This window comes from Miniopterus natalensis, chromosome 13 (genome assembly GCF_054644295.1).
Source record: "Miniopterus natalensis isolate mMinNat1 chromosome 13, mMinNat1.hap1, whole genome shotgun sequence".
Lineage (NCBI taxonomy): Eukaryota > Metazoa > Chordata > Mammalia > Chiroptera > Miniopteridae > Miniopterus > Miniopterus natalensis.
Window position 1 is genome coordinate 25,004,022 of NC_142093.1, and position 27,372 is coordinate 25,031,393.

Here is a 27,372-nt window from a genome sequence, read left to right on the forward strand (position 1 = left end):
ATGGCCTCTGTCAGCTCCGTGGTAAGGAGACCCAGCCTGGCCTCTGGGCCTGGCTCTGTGCAGAGGGGGCCGGGGTCCCGGGTTCGTGGCGCCGAGCGCCGCACACCCTCTTCCCTTCAGGGGTTCAGACTTTCAGAAACCCTCACCCTTAGGGGCGCCAGCTGTTCTCCGTGTGGGAGGGCGCTGCTGAGGGCCCGTGGCCCAGCCGGAAGTTGGGCCTGGCTCCCGCCGGAAGAGCGAGCGTACCTCCGTCCCTCCGTCTCTCCTCCTCTCTCCGTCCTCCTCTCTCCGTCCTCCTCTCTCCGTACTCCTTTCTCCTCTCTCCTCTCTCCGCTCGCCTCTCGCCTCTCTCCTCGACCCGACCGAGGCTGTAGAGTGAGACGTTCAGAGGTGGTGAGGTGGGGAACTCACCTTAACCCTCCCGGGTTCCTGCGTGTAGAGAATTCCCGAGTTCAGTTGCCCTCTAGTTGTAATTCTTAAGTACGGCCACAGTTGATTCTAAGCGATACTATTTACACAAAGTCACAGGTGATCTATTTCATGTTACCCACCACATATTTTTAGAGTCCCCCCCCCACATTTCCCCAAGCGTTAGCATCTCGATGCTTAACAGTACAACTGGAATTAAAAAAACACAAACATTGCTCCCCTTCAGGGGTTCCTACGCCTCGCGCGGAGAACTGACAGGTGAAGTGGTACTTGTGAGACCCTCTGTCAGTCTGGAAAACCTGAATTAAAGAGAAAAAAAAGAGGAAAGAATCATGGACTCACTTGCATATTCATTGTATCTCAGCGGACTTCACATTGGGTGAAAGGCGAGGTGCTTGTCCAGATCCGTTATTTTGTGGGTTCCATGTACACACAGGCAGCACGAAGGCATCCATTTGTAGAGAAATATTTTAGTGTGTATCCATTTTCTGATGTGAATGTGTTTTAAGATACGTAAAATACTTACGCCTTCGTATAAGCTTACCGTGTGCGCCGGTTATCTGACGGTGAATCCAAGGAGAGAGGGTGCGTGTGTCTTACACGGAGAAGAGGCTGGGGTAGCCTTCCTGGGCTGTACAGAGTTTTAAAGATAACAGATGGGGAAAGAAGACAAGGTCTAACTGTAGTCCTAGACGAGAAAGTATGTTTAATGCCTACTTTGCTTTTGAAAAATGGTGTTCTAATGGGTTATTTTTGATGGCTGCTGTCACCTTCTGTGGGCAGATTTTAAAGATGTTTTTAGCCCTAGGAGTTTTCCCTTCACCTTTAAATGCCGACACACTCGCCGGGACCAACGCCGAGGCGTCAGTTTATCAGGGTAAAACTCTTTTAGAAGAAGCATCTAATCCAGGGCACTTAATCTTAATGGATATGCTTGTGAATAACATTATTTAAATACAACTGATTGGCCTATTCATAGGCTTACCCTGGGCCTTTAGAAGGATTAGTTTGAAACCTGGCTGCTCTTGGCATGAGCCGGAGTGTTTGCTGGGCAGTATGAAAAAGCAGTCCCGGAATGCCACAGTTTTCATTTTCGCTTGATTAAGCAACTTGAAATGAGAGCAACTCAGCAAAATTCCTGTTCTGCCATTCCTTGTTGGAGGAGCTTTCACTAGGTCAGTGTTGTTACTACAGTTAGCGTTGGCATTTTGCATGGGGGTGAGAGTGGAGCACAGTTTACACAGACTGTAGGGCCAAGTTTGTTTCACAGGGCTGTTTTTTTATTGATAATGATCAGTGTTTAATCTGGGTGGAAATCTTAATATTACTGTCATGGCATGTTTTTATTAGGAAGGATTTTAGGATGTTGCTTTGTCTCTGCAATACGCAGATTGCAGAAGGGTAAGTTTCTTTCATTTCTTGGTTTCTGTTAGGCAGTCCATTTAAGTGCAGTTGTATTTTTGCTTGACACTGGTTCAAAATATTTTTGGGGACTATGTGTATATTGGAAGTGGGACAAGCTTTGGTTACTCTACTGTAAGAGCTTGTCCCAATCTTATGGCTTGGAATTTATTTACATTTGTGGAAATAATATAGTGAATTTTAAAAAAGCTCCTTTGGACTCTTTGAGAAAAAGGTAAATTAAAAGCAGGTTCATTTCCATCTGCCTTATATTAATTTCCCTTTTTAAAAGGAGTGGGGAGATTAAGTACTGAAACAAAAGCCAAGTTACATAATAGTAACCATATATCTTGATGAGATTATCATCTCATATTTTATTGTAGTCTTGTAATTCAGCTTTACAGATAGGCTGAAGCTATAGGTCTGAAGGTAATGTAATTTATGGAAAACTAAGACTATACATACTGGAAGTAGGATGCATTTAGTTAAAATTCACATGGTGTTTTTTCTTTAAACTATAAGATTAGAAAGTGTACACTGCATGTCTTTTAAGGCTGAATACATTCAAACTTGAGAATTTAAGACTAACAATTGCTTTTGTGTAGCCTAAACTCTACAGATCTGTAATTGAAGATGTGATTGAAGGAGTGCGGGATCTATTTGCTGAAGAAGGTATAGAGGAACAAGTCTTAAAAGACTTAAAGCAGGTTTGTCAATACAAGTTTCTCTGTCTTGTGTTTCAGTTTATAAAACTGATAAATCATAGTTCTAACCCCTTAATTTTAATTTAATACTTATCCATTTATTGTGCCATCAGCTGACAGTTTAATTTTTAAAAAGTAAAAAATAATATTTTATTTTTTTAAAAAACAAGCATTTTTTTTTTAATCTGCAGCTCTGGGAAACAAAGATTTTGCAGTCTAAAGCAACAGAAGACTTCTTCAGAAATAGTGTCCGCTCACCTCTGTTCACCCTTCAGTTGCCACACAGCTTGCACCAAACGTTGCAATCATCAACAGGTTGGATAGAGTTAGTAAATTAGTACCATTTGGATCTTCAGAACAGGTTCTCATTTGGTGGTGGTTTTGAATTAGGGTAATATTCTTAAGGTGAGAGGGCTCAGACCTCAAAATCATTACTGTTAAGTGAACACAGATACCCCATATAACTATCGACAAATAGGTTATTCAACTAGTTTTTTAAAATATTAAAGTCTGCAAAGGTGATGAAGCCTTTCTTCAGAGGTACAAGTTATATAGTTTGCGGCTGTAGGGAGTAAGCAGTTATTTCAGAGAATTTGGTTAGGTCTAGTGAAGGAGTGATCTAGCCACCTTTGCCAGAGAAGCAGAGGGAAAGATGAGTGCTTGCATACTTGTGCATTCTTTCTCTTCGTGTCTTGGTTTCTGTATACATTATACATCTATTATTGTATTGGAAGCAAAATGGAGCATTAACAAGAATATGGAGATTATTCAGGCTACCTCACTCTTTTGGATACATACAGTGATGGCTGGAAATTGACCATATATATTTAATCTTTATTCTTGGACTTAGTGAATCTAGACCTCTGCTTTTAAGAGAAATATTTGTCTATGTTATGTCTATCAATTTAAACTGGAAAAGACTAGCTAATTAGAGATAAAACTATACTGTTACATCTTTTCAGCCTTTATTCCTTCTTTTCTCCTCTGATTCCCTAATATATGTGTGTGTGTTTCCAGCCATCATTGTATATGTCCAGAACAGTAAGGTAGCCTGGATAATCTCCATATTCTTGTTAACTCTGTATTTTTTATAGAGTTTAGCTGAAATTCAGTAAGTGAATGTTTGTAAGAGGTGAGGGTAGATTTTGGACTAGATTTTCAGAAATAACTAGATTGTTCATTGCATGCTTAGAAACATTCATGTGAAAATCACATGGGCCAAGGTGAAGAGAAAAATAGGAAGCTAGTATCTCATTTATTACAAAATGAGAGAACTTAAGTGTGGCAGCAATTATAACTTATAAAAATGAAATAAGTTAACAATGAATATTGAATTTCCAAACACAGCTTTTATCTAATGTTATGCTTATAAAGTATAACTCTGCTCTATAAGAATTAGTCCTGGCATTTTTAATTACTCAGTTGACACATTGAAACATTTTCCATCAGTGTTGGATTTTTGGCTCTGTTTTTGTTTTTAACTTTCCTATTTTATTAGGACATCCCTTTATTTCTCTATTTAAGTAACATTCTTTTGAATTTTTTCTTTATTAAAGAACTTTAGAGATGTTTACTTAGGAGTGGTTTGGAGGATGGCAAGTGTGAGAGGAGTAAAATACTTTGTCTTTTATCAAAAACATAGTCAACACTTCTCAGGTTGTCATTCAATATTGCAATACTTGACTTTGCCACAAGATGGTAATATTCCCAGTGATTTAAACCACAAAGTAGTCTTGTAACTGATATATCTAGTTGGCTTTCACTCAGCACTTTTATTTTTCTATCTTAGAAGTCAGAATAATAGAAACAATTACATTTAAACAAGACAGTTTTTCTCACTCTCTTCTACATCATTTATAATGAAGTAGTTTAAGAGGAAGTATATATATCCTTTAAAAATGCATTTTGGGGCCATATTCCTATTCCTCTTCATTTTTAGGCACCCGAAAATAAGATTTTAAAAGCAAATTGCCTCATAAAATTGATGTACTTCTTAATTATATCTTTCCATTGTCTCCTTTAAAAGCTTGATTAAAATAAACTAACTTCTACAACCTTTATATCTCTTGATAACAAGTTCAGTTTAAATCTACAATAGAGTAAGTCTTTGCTTTTGTCTGTTCCACTCTTAAAATTTGTTTGGCCTATTACAGTTTTTGACTGTATTATCCATTTATTTAATAATTTCTTGTATCTTCGCTTGCCAACTTTTTTGAGGAGGGTCTTAGGACTCCTTTACACTCTTAAAAATTGAGGACTTCAAGAGCTTTTTTTTTTTAATCCTTACCCTAGGATATGTTTATTGATTCTAGAGAGAAAGGGAGGGGGAGAGAGAGAGAGAGAGACATTGATATGAGAAACATCAATCTGACCAGGGTTCAAACCTGCATCCTTTTTGGTGTATGGGTTGCCGCTCCAACCAACTGAGCCACCTGGCCAGGGCTCAAAGAGTATTCTTTTATGTGGGTTTTATGTATCTACTTACCATATTAGAAATAATAGCTGAGAAATTTTAAAATTGTTGGTTTATTAATTTAAAAAATGACTATATACTAACATATATTTGTTAAAAGGAGTTGAAATATATTTGTTAAACTGTTTTCCAGGACCAAAAATATTTAGTGAGAAGAGTGGCATTGTATTACTTTTCTGCAAATTTTGTTAATGTCTGGCTCAATAAAAGACAGCTGGATTCTCACATCTATTTTTGGACTCAATCTGTTGTGCTATGTGGTTTTGGCTAAAGTATATGAAGAAAATCTAGCCTCCCACAGATAGATAATTGGAAAAGGAGTATTTTAATAGCACTTTCAGATAATTTAATATTACACTAAAACTCAACAAGTGGTAGTTTCTGAGAGGTAGTGCAAGGTGGAGTCTGAAACCATATCAGTGGACTTTTTGTGATGTTAAAGTTCACTGGTGTATCTTGCACTTGGAATGAATCTTTAACCCATGTGTAATTTTGTAACATATGTAGGTTATTCTGAAAATATTGGGTCACTGAGTTATGCAGTTGACACATTGTTTGTTAAATAAGATAAAAAGTCATGTTCATTAGTATGACCACATATCTTATCAGAAAAGTGTTAGAAAGCTATCAAGCCCACTGTGGTGGAAATAAAGTTTCCAAATTTCTGATTTTTTTCTTGAAAACTTGAATTTTATCATTGCCAAACAAATATTATCAATTTGCTTTCCTCGAAGCTGTAGATCATGGACCTAAATGTAAACTGAAAACTATAAAAATCTGAGAAGGTAACGTAGGAGAAAACATAGATGACCTTGAGGAGGCAATGACTTTTTAGATACAACGTCGAAGGCATAATCCATAAAAGAAATAATTCATAAGCTGAACGTCATTAAAATTAAAACCAGCTTTGCAAAAAACAGTATCAAGAGAATGAAAAAACATGCCACAGATTGGGAGAAAATGTTTGCAAAAGACATGTCTGATAGGGAACTGTTATCCAAAATACCCAAAGAACTCTTAAAATTCAGCAATAGGAAAACACCCAATTTAAAAAATGAGCCACAGGCCTTAACAGACAATTCACCAAAGAAGATATATAGACAGAAAATAAGCATATAAAAAGATGTTCCACATCATACATCATCAGGGAAATAGAAATTAAAGCAATAGGATACTTCTACATACCTATTAGAATGGTCAAAATCCATAACACTAACACCACCAAATGCTGATGAAGATGTGGAGCAACAGGAACTTGCATTCATTGCTGAGGGGGCTGCAAAGTGACACAGCCACTTTTGAAGAGAGTTTGGTGGCATTTTTTTTTAGGAAGTAAACATACTGTTATATAAATTTCAGCACTCACGTTCCTTGGGTATTTACCCCAAGGAGTTGAAAACTTAAGTCCACGCAAAAACCTGGTCATAACCTCAGAATAACAGGAGTAAAGTAGGACTGTCGTGGGTAAATTGGGACATGTAGTCAGCTAGTGTATTTGTAGGGCAGTTTATATCAGCTTCTGTTAATTGGTTATTGAAACCATCTTGAATATTTTAAAGTGTGTTTCAGGAGCATAAATATATAAATTTGTGAATGTATATAAATGATGCATGTAACTTGTAAATTTAGTGTCAAACTTAAGTAGAAGCTGCATGAAAGTTTTCTATAAAATTCTGTTTATGCTTTTATTCTGATGGCTGTAAAGAAACTCTTAAAACTCTTACAGCTCTGTTTGATTTATGTAACTATAGAGAATTACCCTTTAAGATTTATTGCAAGGTCTTTGAAAGAGGAGCATTGTTGCTATTTTTCCTCAAGAAATTCATTTAATTGCCTCAGACAGTGTGTTAACAGATTTTTGTTTCCTCTCAGGCTATGGCTTAAACTGTACCAGCTTAAGCTTTGCTCACTTCAGCTAATTAAGACTAATACCATTGTGTTCCTGCCACTGCAATTCTTCCTAATTTAGCCTTTCTAAAAGAATGCCTGTTAATAAGTGAAACCATAGATGAACAGAGGATAAAAATAATTTTGTGCTTCATTAACCATCAATCTGTGTAGCCTCACTTCTGTTGTCTTAATGTGGGAAGAATGGTTTAAAAAATATTTGCTCTTCCGAGCTGTTTGTTGTATATGATGGAGCCATTCTAGTGTCAGAAACAGATCTTTGGGACAATTTTCCTTAATGTAGTATGTGAAAAAGGCCATTATAAACATTACATTTAATACCTATGTTGCCGCATGAACATGCCAAACATTCTTGTTTTGTTAAAGAAAAGGCAAAATGATAGTCTAACAGTCATGTTCAGCTAGGTAAAATGAACTTTGAGGTAAAGTTTAAGGTTACATTGATCAACTGAGTTACTATTTGTTTTTTAGACTGATTTTTAAAATGATTCCATTTACAATCATTTGGCCAACCTTGTAGATATACTATAAATGAAGGGATAGTTAGCATAGAAAATTGGTAGATAATAAAGGAAAGATATGAGATTGCAACTTTAATGTAGGCTGAGTTGGTGTTCTCCCAAAAATTTGCTCTTACGTTTTTCTAAGCAGTCATACCTGTTTTATGCAAAGACTTCAGTAGACATGTTCTTATTCACTTATTTCTACAACTGTGTAGCTGTGGTTGCCTTACTTGGCTGAAGTACTGTAAATAATTTTTTATAAAATGAGTGAATTGAAATTCATTCATTTGAACCTATAGAATTTAGTATGATTTATGTTGGGTTATATATTTTTGTTCAACAGTATATAGTCTTTTGGAAATATGCACTTTAACAAATATTATCTTTTCTCCCCTGTGAAATGTTGTAATGGAGATTTAGTGCTACACTAACTTACTAAAGACAGTCTAGGTATTTGTTACGGATTTCTATAGTACAGTATACTTTATTACAATGAAAAATTTCTCTTGGTATTTAAAGTAGGTTAGTTGTAAAGTCTTTAAAGTTGTTGGAAAAACTATAGTTAAATACTTTTCCTCTCTTGGGATCAGGAGGTTTAGAATTTACCATGGTCAAACATGTTAGTGATGGAAACCAGTTTTTAAAAATAAGCTATATGTAGGAATTTTATTCATTTGGTAAATTCTAATGAATTGTATAATTATTTTGTTTTCTATGCAGCATCGTTAGTTATTCCTGCTGGTAGAACTCTTCCCAGTTTTACCACAGCAGAACTGGTATGTAGCTTATTTAAGATATATTTTAAAAGATACTCACTTTTAGTGAATGGTAGCAGAAGGCTGGGCATGTATGTAATTCCTAATTCTCCAGGTGAATAAGAAAGGATGTGGTAAAGGATGGGGAGACAGGAATATATCTATAATATAGATGTTGCAAAAACTCAGGAGTTACAGAATTAACATTTTCTTACCAACTTTTTCTACCTTCCAAAGCATTTGTTAGCATCTGCCAAGGCTGTACATACAGCATTATAAAATTTCTCAAGCTACATTGTATGGAGTTTTAATACACTGTATAATGTTTTATACTTGGTGAATTCTAAATAGATAATTTTATTATGGTACTTTTTCTGATTTTTTTTCCTCCCCAGAATTGTGCCATGTCATAGTTATTCCTTTTTATTTAAGTGGAGTATTTTGGTCATTTTTTGCTTTTGTGTAGTAGATACAAGTAAAGCCTTTTTCTAACTTTCTAATATAAATTTCTCATATCTAGAGCACCTCCAACTCCAGTGCAAACTTTACTTTTCCTGGTTATCCTATTCATGTACCAGCAGGTGTGACGCTACAGACTGCATCTGGTAAGAGGATAGTCTAAAAAGGTTTGGTTTTTAGCATTGGTATTGACTTCTGGATGTTAATATTGATGATAAAAAACTTCATACCAGAAGTTATAAGAACTTTTAATAAACCTTACTTTAAATGTAATGATAAATGGTGGTTATTATTGTTACGGAGACAATTCTACTATGAAATACACTGTACTAGGCCTGTCCTGTATTTCATTCTCAATTCTCTTTCCCAACATTGTATAAGATACTTTATATATGTTTTCTCTAATTCAGATCAGTTATCTAAATTTTGATAAATACAAAATAACGTATCTGGCCCCAGCTGGATGGCTCAATTGGTTGGAGCATCATCCTGTACACCAAACAGGTTGTGGGTTCAATTCCTGGTCAGGGCACACACATAGGTTGTGGGTTTGATCCCAGGTCTGACTGGAAGGCAGCTGGTTGATTTCTAGCTCTCTCTCTCTATCTCTTCCCACCTCTCAAATCAGTAAGCATATCCTCAGGTGAGGATTAAAAAAACCGAAAAACATATCTGTGTCTCTGCTAGCTCTAATCAAGAAAAACTAAAGATTAGTTTGATGAGCCTTCGTCTCCTTTCTTATTGGAGATCGCATGGCATAACAGAAAGAATATTCAAAATGTTTAGAGATCAGCCAACCAACCAACCTTTGCTTTTTAGAGTACATTTTCTTAATTTGAAAAAGAATTATATCTATTTGGGTTGTTGCAAGGTTTAAGCAAAGTACCTAACACAATGCTCAAAAAAGAAATTTCATTGTTTTAGTTTTATTTTAAAGGAAAGGGGGAAAATTTGATAACTTCTGAAATTATTAAACTTTTTGGATAGTCTTGTCATACAGTTGTTATATGGTATCTTACATCTTAAATAGATGAAATATATGCTCCATGATTATGTTTGTTGAAACCCCAAATTTGGTTTGGTAACACTGTAATTTATCAAACAATGGGAGAGGTTTATCGAGCAAATATTGGTGGCCTATATGTATCTCAAAATGTGCCATATAAGCAATAGTGGGAAAAGGCAAAACATTTATTTATTTATTTATTTATTTAAATTTTGAACTTTTTTTTAATATATCTTTATTGATTTCAGAGAGAGGAAAGGAGAGGGAGAGAGAGAGATAGAATCATCAATGATGAGAGAGTCATTGATCGGCTAACCCGCAACCCAGGCATGTGCCCTGACCGGGAATCGAACCCCGATCACCTGGATCCTAGGTCGATGCTCAACCGCTGAGCCACGCCCAGCCGGGCAGCAAAACATACTTAATGTTTGAAAATGAGTAATGCATATTTATTCTAGAAAATAAAAAATATCTGAAGAATAAAAGAAAAACTCATACAGATAACCACTATTGATATATTTCTCCCTAACCTGTTGTACATGAGATTTTATTTTAAAGGAAATTAGAATCCTGTTGTTCCTACAGTTTTGATTTCTCCTTTTTAAGGTCACCTTTATAAAGTCAATGTACCAATTATGGTGACACAGACTTCTGGAAGAGCAAGTCTTCTCCAGCATCCAATTCAGCAAGTATTTCAGCAGCTTGGGCAGCCTTCAATAATACAAACCAGTGTTCCACGATTGAACCCATGTTCCCTTCAAGCATCTATTGAAAAATCACAGAGAATGGAAACTTTGCTCCAACAACCCACAATTCTTCATTCTGGGACAGTGGATAGAAAGCATTTAGAAAATGTTACCAGTGATACACTTGTACTTCCTCCTGGGAATGAGCATAAAATCATGTCTGAAGCTTTGTTGAGTCAGCCAGAGAGCTCTCAGTATGTCAGCCTTCCAGGTGTTGTAGTTCCTCCTCAGGTCTCTCAAAGAGGTGCTAACATGGAGCCTTTGCTCAGTGTTTCAGCTAGCATGACTCAAAATCTGCATGGTGGGCCCATCTCCACGGCCCCTCAGGGGGCTCAGCAGCAGCATGTGCCTGATGTTCAGCTTCATTTTCTTAAAAATAGGATGTTTGGATGTGATTCTGTAAAGCAGCCAAGAACCATAGAGGAGTCCAGCAGCCTACCTGTCTCAGAGAAGGTATTAGGGGATAAACAATGGCCAGTAATTAGACATTCTGAGTTTTTTAAGCAATAAGTTACTTAGAAGTATGTATGTTTTGTTTTGTTTTTCTTTAGAAAATTGTTTTTTAATTGTTTTTACTATAACCTTTAGTTTTTAAAGTATTCTTGCTCAGCATTTCTAAACTGTTTTAAGGTAATCCATTTTACCTCTCCCTTAACATTGTGAGAATTGTTTTTGTCTGCAGATAAAATTTAAAAGAATGGGAAACCCATCCTAGTAATTAAATGAATATTTTGGGGTAAATTTATTGTCATAGTTAATATACAAAAGAAGTCCAAAGTATTTTTTTCTTGCTCTACCTGATTTTCCTAAACTCCTGTATGAAAATTTTCTCTACATGAGGCATTATCTTCTAGTAGATACCTTGTTCCTCCCTGCTTGCTAAAATACTAGTTAACATAATTTCTTTTGGAATTCAAACCACTAAATAGTTTCTAATTAGTTTTCCATATTGAAAATAGGTTTTAATTATTAATTTCCAAGGAATTCATAGTGATGGCAGAGAGATTCATGGGGAATTTTCAATGGTAAAATTAAAAATCTCATTATCTTTTTACAAATGTGAAATCCATTTATCCAATTTTTAGTGACATACAGTACATAATTAAAGGTTTGTGTCTATAGCTAATGGTTTAGTGGTCCTCTAGAACTGCTGTACAAATCTGTAGCAATGGATAGTTAAGTGCCACCTTAACATTTTCAGAGAAGGGGAAGGCTGTAGGGTACAGTGAAGGATAACCAACAAAGAAAAAGACTGTAAGAAACTATTTGACCTGTTTTAGAATGTTTCAGATGTTTGATGAAGCCTGTTCAGAATCTTTTAGCAAGTCTGTTTCTAGTTTAGTTTCAGTATAAAGTATTAAGATTAAAGTGTTTGAGTATTTTTTATATTTCCCAAATAATATACAAAATTTAAGAAATGTATGCTAAGCTCATAATTATGAAGCAGTGTTTGTTTTCATCACTGACAGTTTTTGGAGTTATTTTTCCCTTGGACTCTGTATGAACTTTGCAGATTTTCATTGTGGTGATTCAAGGATATTTATTAGATGTCACCTTGTACTTTGTTCTGATATGGGGAAACAGATTAGTTAAGGAAGATTAATCAAGGATTGTTTAGGGGATAGTGGTTGAGAGTTTAAGCTTTGGAGCCACAGTAGTTTCAAATTCCAGATTCATCACTTACAGGCAAGCTATATAATGTTACTCTATGAATTCTGAAATTTTCTTTTTGAACTAGGCATAAAATCAACCTCATAATTTTAGAATTATCAGAGATGATGTATATAGTTTTTAATAGCTTCTGGTGCTATAATAAGCTTTATAGTAGTGCTATTGTGCTTTATGGCCATGTGATACATTGGGTAACTTTTCATATAACTTGTCAGTAAGTGTTAAAGTAGATCTATATTTAAAACACAGTCCAAACATTTAAAATTTACTTTGTCAAATTTTTAAATTTACCTTAGGATACCTTTAAAGTAGTTCTTAATTTGGTAAGGTTTATGCTGATATAATTTTCGAAAAAATTATAAATAACTTTTCTTTATATAAGTAGCTTTTCAGAAATTCTTATTGCTTAAAGCAAGATACAATTAGCTTTAATTGTCTACTTTTCCTGTATAGACTACCAGAGGTCTTAAGTTTCTATGTAAATTTAACATTCATACTATTTTATAACATATATTCCTGACAATTTTTGATTAGCCCCTATTTTATTTATTTTATTTTATTTTATTTTTATTTTATTTTATTTTATTTTATTTTATTTTATTTTATTTTATTTTATTTTATTTTATTTTATTATTTTATTATTTATTTTATTTATTTATTTAAAATATATCTTTATTGATTTCAGAGAGAGGAAAGGAGAGGGAGAGAGATAGAAACATCAATGATGAGAGAGTCATTGATTGGCTGCAGCCCGAAACCCGGGCATGTGCTCTGACCAGGAATCGAACCCTGATCACCTGGATCCTAGGTCGATGCTCAACCGCTGAGCCACACCCGGCTGGGCGAGCCCCTATTTTAAAGTCTATGTTTTTTAACATAGTGCTGCTATGTTAAGTTTTTCCTCAGTGTAGGATTTTTGTTTTCTAATCTTATAATACCATGGAGAACTATGGAACTATAATGCCATGGAAATTCGGGTCCTTATTAGGACCCCAAAAAGTAGGATTAGGAGAGAAATGGGTATGTTAGTGTATCTTCTTTAACTCCTTTTTATCTCTTGTCTGCCCTCCTGAACCATTCTCATTGCCCCAAGTCCAAATATGGTCATTTCTGCTGCCTTATCTTTTAATTATTTGCCTTTCTGACTGTATCCTTATAGCTCCTTCATGAACTCCTCCTCTTTATCTGCCCTCCTGTTTCCTAAGGGTCTATCCTCAGCTCATTTCTCTTCATGTTTTTCTCTGCGTGACCTCTTCTGTATACCCTTAGTTATAGGACTTCTGTTCAGCTAGTCTTCAGGTGTTCCTGAATTAATATATCTAAATTAGAGATTTTTAAACCAGATATTTGATATTTTTCTTTATTGGAAAAAGCCAATTTAACAAAATAATTTTTGTATTTGTCAAAATAAGTTAAAGTATCTTTCATGCCAAGTAAAAGTAGAGTGTGGCATGGGATGCTATAGTACATGGTCAGGTAATATGTAATCATTATTGCTGCTAGTTAAGTAGATATCTGAATTAAATTTCTATTAAAAATTAAAGATGTCTTGCCATTACAATGATAGGCAACTGAATTTTACATAGTTTAGTTTGAAAATATGAAAAGAAACTCTGTTATAGCTTAGGTTTCTTGTGTTTTATATTTATCCCCACATATGGGTTGAAGTTCCATCAGGCCTTACCAGCCATTGGAAAAGTAGGGTTTTTTCCATTAAGAATATAGCTTAAATTGAAAAGGTTGGAAGCTGTATTTGACAGAGTTTTATCTTGAAGCATTCTATGCATTTGCTTATTGTACTACCCAGCTACAGAAGCCATATACAATTGAAGAGACTTGTGAAACTGGGAATCTTGGAAATCACTAAGCTGGTTTGTTTTAGAGCAGAGAAAGAAAATGGAAGCAGTTCCTCTGTCAGATGATTATCTGCATTAGAATTGCTGACATTTCTTCATATTCAGCCAGAATACATAGAAGAATTAGCAGTGATTGACTTTCCTTTAACATTCAACAAAAATACTATTGCTTCTCAGGGCAGCCAGCATCTGATTTTAATCATTACTTGCACATTAGCATCATCATAAAATTCCTATGTTGTGCAGCCTTCTTTTGGAAACTGGAAATTGACATCTTGGTAATAATGAAAAGTTTTTTTGCTTAGCAAAATTTGGTACTCTACACTGCTGATGGTGCTCCTGAGATTCTTGGTAACATATGGTTTTGCTGCTTCAGTAAAGAGAGCAATGGTACCTATTTGAGCACATGGCGTGCATCAATGGTAAGACACAGGCAGTAATTCTAAAAGAAGTCTTGTCAGCTGCAATGAAACGCAAATACATTAGAGCAAAGGTACTGAATTATTGTCTTTTCCAAGACATTTGTCCAAAAATGTTGCTAAAATGTTAAATTTTTCATGCAGAATTTTTCTGGCTTTTCAGAGGACAGTGCTTGAAACCTTGATTGATCCTTGGGTAGACATTAATTTTTTTTGAGAGAGCCTGAAAATCCCCTCATAACAATTTGACTTGGAGGAGTTCATTGATGATCTATGTAGTGGATGTTTGGCCATATAAAAGATTTAAATCTTCCTATTCATAGTCCTTCAGTGTCAGTTATGAATGTTGCTACAAAACTGCTATCTATTTCAGTTAAATTACCAGCTTGGAAAGAGGATATTGGAGTCAGACAATCATATGAACTTTCCAAAGAAGTCCCTCATGCCCTTTTGTAGTCGATACCTTCCCTCCACCTCTGGTCCCTAGCAGTCATTTACTGATCTGTTTTCTTTTAGTGTAGGCTGGGCTTTTCCAGAATGTCTTAACAAATGGAATCATACAATATGTAACTTTAGCATAATACATTTGAGATTCATCCATTTTGTTGCATATGTCAGGTATATTCCATTGTACCACGTTTGTTCATCAATTTACCACTTGGATATTTGGGTTGTTTCCAGTTTTTGGCATTTGTGAATTAAGTTCCCCAAAACAAAAACATTCATGGGCAGGTTTTTGTTTTGTTTTTTGGGTAGACTTAGCTTTTTTTTTTTTTTGAGTAAGTACCTAGGAGTAGGCTTGCTAGGTCATTGGGTGTGGAATTTTTCCTGCTACTAGCACTCTGTGTCAGTTTTATTATATATTTGACAGTTTATTATCACTATTGATTTTTGCCTATTCTATTTTTTCTGTTGTAAATTAAAAAAAATATATCTTTATTGATTTCAGAGAGAGGAAAGGAGAGGGAGAGGGAGAGATAGAAACATCAGTGATGAGAATCATTGATCGGCTGCCTCCTGCACGCCCCCGACTGGGGGTCGAGCCCACAACCCAAGCATGTGTCCTGACTGGAAATTGAACCCCTGTTGCCTGGATCCTAGGTCTATGCTCAACCACTAAGCCACACCTGGTTGTAAAATTTTTTATTGATACTATACAGACATAAAATTAATTTTTGTAAATTGATTTATATCAGTCTGAATGTTTATGTCTCCCTCCTCCCCCATTTATATGTTGAAATCCTAACCCCCAAAGGTGATGGTAATTAGGAGGTAAGGTCTTTGGGAAGTGATTAGGTCATGAGCGTGGAGTCCTTATGAATGGGATTAGTTGCTTTATAAAAGAGACCCCACAGGGCACCCTAGCCCTTCTACTATGTGAGGACACAGTGAGAGGGCACTCTCTATGAATCAGAAAGTGGACTGTCATCAGATACCAAATCTGGTACCTTGATCTTAGACTTCCTAGCCTCCACGAGAAGTAAATTTCTATTGTTTGTAAGCTACCTAGTATATGGTATTTTGCTATAGCAGCCCAAATAACAATTTCCTTATCCTTTTAATGTCTTCAGGATCTATGGTAATACCCCCTTCTTAATTCCTAGTATTATTTATCTGTTGGGTTTTTCTCTTTCTTTCTTTGTTAGTCTGGCTAGATACCTATTTTACTGCTCTTTTCAAAGAATGAACTCTTAGTCTAATGGATTTAATTTCTTTTCTCAATTTCATATATTTCTCTTTTTATTAGTTCCTTGTTGCGATGAGCTTAATTTGGTCTTCTCTTTCTAGTTTCTTAAAGTGGGCTTTAGGCCATTGATTTGAAACTTGCTTCTTTTCTAATATAGTAATATCATGCTATAAATTTCCCTGTAGGTACTGCTTTAGCTACTTCCCACTAGTTTTGAAATGTTATGTTTTATTTGCATTCAATTAAAGTTCTAATTTCTCTTGTGACTTGCTCTTTGACTCATGGGTATTAAAAAATGTGTTCTTTAATTTTTAAATACTTGGAGATTTTTTGTTACTGATTTCTAGTTTAATCCCTTTGTGCTCAGACAACATATTTTGTGAGTGTTAAATTTGTTAAGGTTTGATCTATGGCCCAGAATATGGTCCATCTTGGTGAACAGCCTGTGTGCTCTTAAAAAGAATATGATTTTGCTATTTTGGGGTACAGTATTCTATAAATGTCAATTAGGTTAAGTTGGTTAAATTGTATTGTTCAGGCTTTCTACATCCTTACTGAATTTTAGCCTACTTTTTCTGTGGATTACTGAGAAAGGAATGTTGAATTTTCCAACTATAATTTTGTATGTGTCGGTTTCTTTTTTGAGTTATATCAGTTTTGATTTATATTTTTCCTTTTGCATTTGGCTTATTTTGGTTAGAACAATCCTTTATATATTTTTTTGTCTGTTGAGCATTATGTCACTTGTCCTTTCCACTTCATTGAGTTATTGTTTAAAATAAGATGCAATAGTTAAAACATAACAGGTACTATATAAATTTAAGTAAGGTATATAAACACTGGTAAATACTATCTTAAAGCAGTGAACTCATTTGCTGTCTACATATGACTAAGTGGATTTACTTTATAATTTTAAAATTATATCTATGTTTCATAGAAATGCTAGGGATGTTCTGAAATTCAAAATTAGGGAACATCATGTTATAGGAAAGAAACATTTTAAGTGACCACTTGTGAGATGTTTAAGTAATTTATATTTTGTATGATTCATGTTTTATACACATTGCTTGACTTGAAAATTTTACTGCATTTCTTTCTCTTTCTAGGATTTTAATTCTCAGATGGGTTTAAATATTCAGGTAACTGATGATGATATTTATGAAATAATTCAAATAGATGGAACTGGTGATACATCTTCCAATGATGAAATGGGAAGTACAAGAGATGTAGATGAGAATGAAGTTCTAGAGATTATTGATGCAGGGGACCTGAAGGTACTTGAAGGAGAAGCTGATAATATATCAAATGGAGATTCAACTGCTAACAGTAGTGATAATGAAGACCCTCAAATAGACATTGTGGAAGAGGTAAGGATTACTTTTGAGCTGAAACTTTCTTTATTAAATTTATAGCATTTGTACTTTAATATACTTTGGAACCAAGGGGAATAACAATTAAGACGAACTCTGTCTTTAGTATTAAAACGAGACTTATTTGTGCACTAGTATTTAAACTTTTAATCTTAAACTGTAATTTAAACCAGTATTAAGTATTTAGGAGTCAGCTATTACATTTCTTGGTCTTAACTAGAGATTGTAGAAATTTTAGGGGATGGGAGTGGAGGTAAAGAAGGCAGCCAGGGTAGAGGCATATAGTATGTACTCTAATCCTAATAAATATACTAAAATCTTTGTGGAATGTGGTAATTAAGAAGTATGTAAGTACTATTAACTGTCATTTATGGTGTCCTTACATATGTTTCAGGTACCATATTAAGTCTTACCTGCCTCATGATATTTGAAATTTCCATTGCCTTTTGGGTATTAATTACTGTCCTCATTTTTTCAGATGAGAAAACAGATATGAGGAGTTGTAAAAACTTTCCAAAGATCAGTAGTCAGATAAGTTCAGGCTATTTGATGTTTAAGTACACTACTATTCTGACTCTCCAAGACATATTTACATATATCTATCTTTAAAATTTCAAAGCATCATTAAATTCCTTAATGTGACCATCTTTCATCTTTAGGACCCTTTAAATTCTGGAGATGATGTTAGTGAGCAGGATGTACCAGACCTGTTTGACACGGATAATGTAATTGTCTGTCAGTATGACAAGGTACTGTATTCATTTTTTAGGCTTCGGGTTTATTAATTGTGTTAATAGTAGGAAGGTGTGTAAAATGATGAGCAATATGGCGAGTTATAGTTCACAGTTAAATTAATCTTGAAATAGCTAATTAATTGTATAAATTTGGGGGTTATATTTTGGGTGTAATACTGTGCTGGTTCTCAGTGATACAAAAAAATGATAGGTCTTGTCTCAAAAAGGTGAGAATCATATTGAAACAAGATGTTTCTGTATGTAATAACAGAATGGCATACAATAAGATGGTAAGTAAATCAAAACCTAAAATATGTGACAGGTGAATCAAATGCTGAGTGGCATGCAAATCAAATGCTAAGATATATGGCACATACAGTAATCCCTAAAAGTGGCTAGGAGATACCAGAAATCATTTGTAGTTGGAGTTCTCCACAAATCCTTTATGAGTGATGTGGGGCATTGAAATAGATCCTGAATGATTTGTAGGGTATAGGTAAGTGTGGAGAGTAGGCATTTAGAGTAGAATAGCCTCATAAAAGGTAGAGAAAGGAATGCATGTAGAATGTACAAGGGATGGTGAAGAGATCACTCTGCCTTGGCTAAAGTATTCTCCTTTTGGATGTGTTAGGAAATGAGGCTGGGTGGGGAACAGAGTTGGGAGCAGATTGGAAAATCCAAAATTCTGGTGGGAGAAATCCAGACTTGATTTGATGGACATTAGTCTTATGAGAACATTATTGAAAAAATTGTAATTGGGTTTAAAAACTGGCAATGTTTGCTGATTTCAAAGAGGAAAATAGTAAGAACAGGGGTAGTACAGACATGAAATAACTAGAGCCCAGACTAAGGATGGCAGTAGAACATGGAAGAGTCAGAGAATATGATGGAAGTATTTATTGTTGAAAGTATTACAGGTATCCCATTTTTTTCCCTCCATTGACCTCCTCCACCTTGCTCCCACTCCCTCCCCAGGCCTTCACCCTATTATTGTCTGTGTTCATGGGTTATGCATATAACTTCTTTGGTTAATCTCTTCCCGCCCTCCACCCCCCTTCCCTCTTTCCTCTGATATATGACCGTCTGTGGCATGCTTCAATGTCTCTGGATCTATTCAGTTTGTCAGATTCTTTTGTTCACTAGCTTATTCTTAAAGAAGACCCTTCAACATTTCATGTAGTACTGGTCTGGTGGTGATGAACTCCTTTAGCTTTTTTGTATCTGAGAAGCTCTTTATCTGACCTTCAATTCTAAATGATAGCTTTGCTGGGTAGAGCAATCTTGGTTGTAGGTTCTTGCTTTTCGTCACTTTGAATATTTCTTGCCACTCCCTTCTGGCCTGCAAAGTTTCTGTTGAGAAATCACCTGACAGTTGTATGGGTGCTCCCTTGTAGGTAATGAACGGGTTTTCTCTTGCTGCTTTTAAGATTCTCTCTTTGTCTTTAACCTTTGGCATTTTAATTATGATGTGTCTTGCTGTGGGCCTCTTTGGGTTCCTCTTGTTTGGGACTCTCTGTGCTTCCTGGACTTGTAAGTCTGTTTCTTTCACCAGGTAGGGGAAGTTTTCTGTCATTATTTTTTCAAAAATGTTTTTGATTTCTTGGTCTCTTTCTTCTCCTTCTGGCACCCCAATAATAAGAATGTTGGGCCTCTTGAAGGTGTCCTAGGGGCTCCATACACTATCTTCACATTCCTGGATTCTTTTTCCTTTTTGCTCCTCCATTTGGGTGTTTTTTGTTTCCTCATATTTCAAATTGATGATTTGATTCTCAGTGTCCTCTCGTCTACTATTGATTCCCTATAAATTTTTCTTCTTTTTAGTTCTTGTAGCCTTCATTTCTGATTGGTACTTTATTATGTCATTGATGATCTCCCTAGTTTCCTTAATAGTCTTACTAAGATCCTTGAGCATCCTTCTAATCATTATTCTGAAATCTGTATCTAGTAGCTTGCTTGGCTCTATTTCATTTAGTTTCTTTTCTGGAGATTCCTTCTGTTCTTTCCTTTGTGACATGTTTCTTTGCCTCCACATTTGGGCTGCTGCTAGGTGTTTGTTTCTATGTATTAGGTAGAGCTGCTATGTCTCCTGGAATTTGTAGAGTGGCTTTGTGTAGTAAGTATCCTGTAGTGTCCAGTGGCTCAGCCTCCCCAGTCACCTGACCTGGGCCTTTTAGATGCTCCCCTGTGTGTGCTGTGTGCACTGTCCTGTTATAGTTGAGCCTTGGTTGTTGTTGGTGTCGCTGGGAGGAATTGACCCCCTGGCCAATCAGCTGTGAGGACCAGCTGCAACTACAGACAAAGAGCTGCTGTGCTGGAGATACCCCTGTGGAGCAGGATTTATTTCAGTGGAACTTTGGTGTTCATTGAGTATGCCCCTTGAATGTGCCATTCATGGATGTGGTAGGGTTGCAATCCAGCATGGTCGAGTCTGACCACCGGGTCCACTGTCTCTGGGGCCTCCCGGGAGGTGCAATTTCTGCCTCTGCCAGTGCCTTTCCCAGGGCCACCCAGCATGAGCTACACAGCAAACCGTAGTTGGCTGCTACTTGTGCTGGGCTTGGAGGTGTCCAGGAGAGGCCAAGCTATGAGCCAATGCAGGCTGCCACTAGTGCCAGACCTGGGGCCACTTATCAAGACGTGTGGGGCATGCTGAGGCCAGCTGCTGCTTGCATGAGGCTAGAGAGGCCATTTGCATAGAAAAGCCACTGGAAATGGCTTGGATGAGCTTGCAAATAGGGAGGGGGGGGTCTCAGGGCCAAAGGTGTGAGTCCGGTGCTGGCGATTCAAATATGGCTCCTGCCTGCCAGCTGTGTGGGGGGAGGACTCGCCAAAGGAGCAATGGCCTCTGCCAGCTCTTCTGCCTGGGAGGAAGCTGCTGCTCTACCTCTCATCCTGATTTCAGGCAAGTTAGTTCCTCCCCAAATGTCCAGGTTCCTTTCAAGCCACTGCCCAGCGCTGGAGCTCAGAGAGGGCATGTCTGAGTGAGCCTGTGCGCGGACCCTTTAAGAGGAGCTGCATGGCACTCCCGCAGCTCTGAGTCACTTAGCCACAATCCCCACTGGTTTTTACAGCCTGAAGATGTGGGGATGTCTTTTCCTGGCACTGGAACCCTGGCCTGGGGGCCTGTTTTGGGGCTGGGACCCCTTGCTCCTCCGGGAAACCTCCACTACCGAGATATCCCTCGGGTTTTAAACCACGACACCTGGGTGTGGGACTGCGGCCGCGTCTTCGCAATTCAGCCCTGATCCACCTGCATCTCTGCCCCTCCTACCGGTCTCATTGCTTCTTCAGTTCCCTCATTGTAGGGCTTCTGTTCAGCTAGATTTCAGGAGGTTCTGAGTGATGGTTATTCTGTATTTTAGTAGTAATTTTGATGTGGTTGTGGGAGGCGGCGGGTACTGTGGTTACCTATGCTGCCATCTTGTTTCTTTTTTAGGAACTTTGAGATATAATTCACATCCTACACAATTTACTTAATTAAAGTGTACAACTCAATGGTTTTTAGTACATTCATGGATATGTGCAACTGTTAACACAGTCAATTTTAGAACATTTTCATTGTCTTGGAAAGAAATCCCATACCCATTAGTTCTCACTACTATATCTCCTCATTTCCTCCCATCCCCACTACCAGGCCTGAGGAACCACTAATCTACTTTCTGTCTCTTTAGATCTCCCTATTCTGGAGTTTCATGTGAAAGGAATCATGTAATATGTGATCTGTTATAACTGCCTTCTTTACTTCATATAATGTTTAAAGTTTCATCCATGTTGTAACATGTAACAGTTCTTCATTCCTTTTTATTGCTAAATACTAGTCTATTGAATGGATATACCACATTTTGTTTATCCATTCTTCTGTTGAGGACATTTGGGTGGTTTCCACCTTTTGGCTATTAAGAAGAATGCTGCTATAAACATTTGTGTACAAGTTTTTGTGTGAGTATATATTTCCATTTCTCTCTAGGAGTGGAACTCCTGGGTCATGTGATAATAGTTTGAGGAACTACCAGACTGTCTTCCAAAGTGGCTGTACCAGTTTTTGTTTCCACCACAGTGTTTGAGGGTTTAGATTGTTCCATATTCTAACACTTGTTATCTGACTTTTTGATTCTATCCAGCCTAGTGGGTGTGAAGTGATACCTCATTGAGGTTTTGATTTGCATTTCCCTGATGACTAATGCATGTTTGCATCTTTGACTTTTTTCATTAACAATTTCAATATACTTGCATGAAACAGGATGGTGTTTAGAATTGTTGTAAAAATAAATCATTTTTTCTATATAACATTTTATACACATAGAAAATGGCAATTTAGATGCTGGTAAACATAAGCATAAGAAGGAATAGGCAACAGAAAAGGGACCAAACTTAGTTTACTTCTTTATAAACAGTATATTGCCTTGCCTTCTATGAAGGAAACATTATAAGGCACTAAATTATATGTGCATTCCATAGAGGCACAAAGAATTTTCTAGACCATGATGGATAGAGTATCCTTTGTTGTACTTCATTGTGGGAAATAGCTTGTAATTAATTACATAGTACTTTGTATTTTTCAAAGTATTTTCTCATACATTTCCGCTTTTTTTACAATAACATTGTGGGGTAGATAGGAGTGATATTAGATGTATAGTGTTAACAAATCTAGTTGTCTGAGGGTACTCTTTAATTAATATTTTAAGTTCTAAAATTTTTAGTGGGAACCAAGGCATTGGGAACCATTGAAAAGTGTTTTTAAAGGGAATGATGAAGTCAAAAGATAACTTACAAAGAGAATGTATCTCTAAGGTCAGAACGGAGTGGGAAAGACCACTGTGGCAATGAATTTATATAAAAGAGTAATTTCCCAGTTCTGGTCATTGGTTGGCTTGTTTCAAGTAGTATCAAAAGACTCAAGTGAATTGACTTTTCAGTGTATCTTGAAGGCCAGTAGCATTGGTTTCCCCTGGGAGGGTTACAGATGTGGAATTTTGAGTCTTACCTCAGACTATTAGATCAGAATGTGCATTTAAACAAGACTCCCCAGGTGATTTGCATGCTTGTTACACTTTGAGAAGCACTTTTTGAAAAAGTATATTTTTGGCTTTGATTAGCATGTGGAATTGGAATTTACCTTTAAAATTTATAAGTTAACAATTGGGGAAATACTTTGCAAATATTAAGATGTACAATGAGAAAAGGTTAAATGAAGGTTACTGGTCAAGATGCTGAGGGAGAATTACTTAAAGTGTATGGACATGCTATTTCAGAAGCCTAGGGAATGTCTAAGATTAATATAAAGGGTAAAGTAATAAAAATATAGGGAAGATTAATGGTAAAATGAAACCTTTTACTATAGATGGGAGTGTTCTATGCTATAAATATGACACTACAGGCCTGAAAGGTAGCACCAACAACACTGTATTCTGTACTTTGTTTTTTAAAGAAAGTATATGTTGGAGATCTTTCCAACAGTATATGTTGCAGATCTTTGTTGCTAGTATTGTATAGCTGTATAATATTCCATTGTAGAATTATTAAGATTTATTTAACTGCTCCCCTACTGATGAATATTTGAGTTATTTTTCAGTCGTTTGGTATTGATGACCATGTATGTAAGACATTTTATATGTGCAGTTATAGCTACTAAATAAATCCAAGAAGTGAGATTACTGGGCCAAAGGACAAATATTTATGGTTAGATACTGCCAAAATGCTCTCCTGGATGATATTCCAGTATATACTCTCATTACAGTAGTTGAAAGTGCTTTTCTTTTCCTACAGCCTTGCCAATAGAGTATAATAAGACATTTGGATCTTCGTTATTATGAAAGGTAGAAGATGATATTTTGATGAAATTTTAAACTTTTTGTTTAAGGGCCATTTGTATGTACTTTTATGTGATTTGCTTGTTCTTAATCTTTGTCTATTGATTTCTAAGAGCTCTGTTATTTGGGGGACATTAGCCTTGTTACATGCAGAAATACTTTTTCCTCAGTTTGCTTTCAGTGCTTTCTCTTTCATGAAGATGATGAATTTGTCAACCTTTATTTTTATGGCTTCTAAATTTTGATTCATGAATAGAAAGTTCTTTCTTGACTCAAGACTTTAAAGGAATTCACCATGTTTTCTTCTAATATTCCTTTGTTTCTGTTTTAAAATGATTGATTTGGTGTATAATGTGACATACGGTTCCAACTTTTTTTTTCTAGGTAGCTACCAGCTTTCCTAACATTATTTATTGAGAAGTATATGTCATCTGCATTGATAAGAAAATGATTTCTTTATCATCTGCCAAATTTTTATATGGATTTGGATCTACTTTTGATTTAATTATTGAGGTTTTTGATATCTAGTAGGGCTGGTACTTTTTTGTAACGTAGTTTTCCAGAATTTTCCTGGATGTTATTGTTTATTTCTTTATACTGACTTCATAATCAGCTTGTCTGGTTCAAAACGAACCCTGTTTGTATTTTCATTGAGATAATGTTAAATTAATAGAATTTGGTATTTGAATGATGTTAAGGAGGAGTAGGTTGCAGTTTTAGATGGATGTCCACAAGAATGTGATAGGGTAAAGATCAAAAGGTGGTGAGAGAATGAACCGTGAGGATATTTGGATGTAAGCATTTCAGGCAGAGGAAACAGTAAATCTGTAAGTCCTGAGGTAGACAAATACCTGTGTGTTCAGGGAACAGTGAGGAGGTCAGAGCAGTAAGTGAGGTGAAGAGCAGGATCTAGTAGTCCATTTTTAGGACATTAGTTTTTAGGTGGAAAGTCATTAGAGAATTTTGAACAGAGAAATGACATCTGGTTTATATCTTTAACAGGGCTACCCCTGTCATCCATGTTTATAGTAGACTAAAGGGGAACAAGGTGAAAACAGGAAAACTAGTTATGGCACACATTAATCCAGATGGGAGGATGGTGGTTTAGACACGAGTGATAGCAGTAGTAGTGGAGCTAGACATGGTTGGAATATAAATATGCCTTGTAGGTAGAACTAACATTTACTGTTGGATCTAGATGTGGGATATGAGTAGGAGGCATAAAGAATGTCTCTAAGAGCAGTTAGAAGAAGGCATGGCCATTCCCCACTGAGATGGGGAAAACTGTGAGATTTGGGAGCAAGGTTATCGGTGTCCTAGTTTAAACTCGTTTGAGATGTCTGTTGGAGATTCAGGAAGAGATGCTGAAGCAGTTGAATGAGAATCTGGAGTTTAGGGGAGAGGTATGAACTGGAGATACAAATTTTGGGAGTCATCAGCATAGATGGTGTTTCAAGCCATGAGGTTAGTTATGACCACCAAGAGAGTCCTAGTATACTGTAAAATTGAGAGGTAAAATTGAAGAAGAATCAGTAAAGAAGACTAAGAAGTGCCTGGAGTTAGGTGGAAAACCAGGAGTGTTCTAGAAGCAAAGTGAGGAAAATATTTCAAAGAGGAGAGTGTTGAATGGTGCCAGTAAATCAAGTATTTTAAAATTTTATTCTTAGCTGTCTTATCTCATTTGTTGCTTTGGTAAATGGGCTCCTTCTTTATATCTTTTGCTACATGTATACATAAAGGCTATCAGTACTGAATCCTATTTAGTCATTTGAAAATTTGATTCATACATGTGGTCAAATTGTGTTGGCTAGTACCAGTTATACTTTCCTTTTGTCTAATTGTATTGACTAGTATCTCTAGAGTGAAAAGTTGGATAATAGTAGGTATCCTTCTTATGTCCTGACTTTAGTGGGAATACTTTTAGGTTTTCCCCCTCTAAGCATTAAGTCAATACCTTATAGGCTGAAGTAGGAGTGTGTGTGTGTAGGACAGTCTTTGATTCTTCTTTTGAGTTAAAAAATAAAAAGCATGAGTTTTATCAAGTGCTTTTTCAGTATCATTGGAGATGATTATATGACTTGTCCCCTTAGGTCTAGCACTGTAGTTTTTATATTAATAAATTCCTAATGTTGAACCTAATATTCCTAATTCCTATTATTGGAGAAGAAATTTTCCATTATTAGGACACAGATGGGGGGTTTCTTCTTTGTATTTTCTTATGCTTCCATGAAATGCATCCAAATAGTAGCCACAGACTTTTCTTTCTTGATTTGACTTTTTGTAGTCAACAACTAGGTTTAATTTTTACCCTTGATTTTAGATCATACATTGCTAAGGTTTTTAAAATATGTAGTCATTTGTGGCTTACCCAGCGGTAACAGTGATTTTATAATTTCTTACCTCTTGAGGTGGTATTTCCTAGTTTTTATTTTGTTGGTATCTAGGCTGACTTAGTGAATTCAAAGAACAGTTGATAAAATCTAGAAGATTATAAACTATTTTCTGACCTTGCTCAGTGCTTTATTGTGACTTCTTTCTTCAAAATGAAACACCACTTTAAAAAATTTCTGATTATATTAACTACATCCTCTCTGTTTATTCCTTAATAGACATCCTGAACTCTTTGTGTCCTTGAACAATCCAGGCATGCCCCTCCTCAGGACTTTTGCAGTTTTGTTCCCTTTTCCTGGAATGCTCTCCAGTCAGTATCTTCCTGGCTTTATCCTTCACCTTCTTCCAAAGTCTTTGCTCAAGTGTTACCTCAAAAGTCAGGCCTACCCTGACTCTCCTATTTAAAATTGTAATCTCACCTCTATATTTGTGATCTTCTGTTTCTTGCTCTATTTTTTCATAGCAGTTATCACCCTTAATAGTCTTTATCATTTATGTATTTATTAGGTTTCTGTTTCCCCCATCCTTAGTAAAATGTAAACTCTTCAAAGATAGGATTTTTTCTGTTTATTAAAATTTATATATATATTTCTTTTTAAAAACTGGTATTTCTAGTGCCTACAATATCTGACACAGGAACCTCAGGTATTTGCTAAATGAATGAATGAACTATCTTGGGGAGGTTTTATTTTTGATGAACTCACATTTAGGGTCAGAATAATCACATTATATGCAAAGAAATGTAAATAATCCTTTGACTTTAAAATTAATTAATTTAGACTTTTTCTCCCTCCAGATTCATCGAAGCAAGAACAAATGGAAATTCTATTTGAAAGATGGTGTCATGTGTTTTGGAGGGAGAGACTATGTATTTGCAAAAGCCATTGGTGATGCAGAGTGGTAAAACTTATGAACTCAGGACATCATAAACATCAGGGGGACTATATCATGTATTGTGAAACTTATTTTTATTTAAATATAGTCCACAGAGCTGCTCAAATTTTTGTTTTACTGCATGGAATTTAATAAAATTATAATTCAGATGCAGAT

At 35.9% G+C, this 27,372-nt stretch overlaps 1 protein-coding gene across 1 annotated transcript; it reads left to right on the forward strand.

Moving 5' to 3' along the window:
* GTF2A1L (general transcription factor IIA subunit 1 like) lies at positions 1-27,372 on the forward strand. Its single transcript, XM_016222158.2, has 9 exons — positions 1-21; positions 2,436-2,537; positions 2,726-2,849; positions 8,139-8,194; positions 8,694-8,778; positions 10,245-10,837; positions 17,124-17,384; positions 18,047-18,136; positions 27,119-27,372. Exons 1-9 carry the CDS (start codon positions 1-3, stop codon positions 27,224-27,226), a joined length of 1,440 nt encoding a protein of 479 aa, XP_016077644.1. The 3' UTR covers positions 27,227-27,372.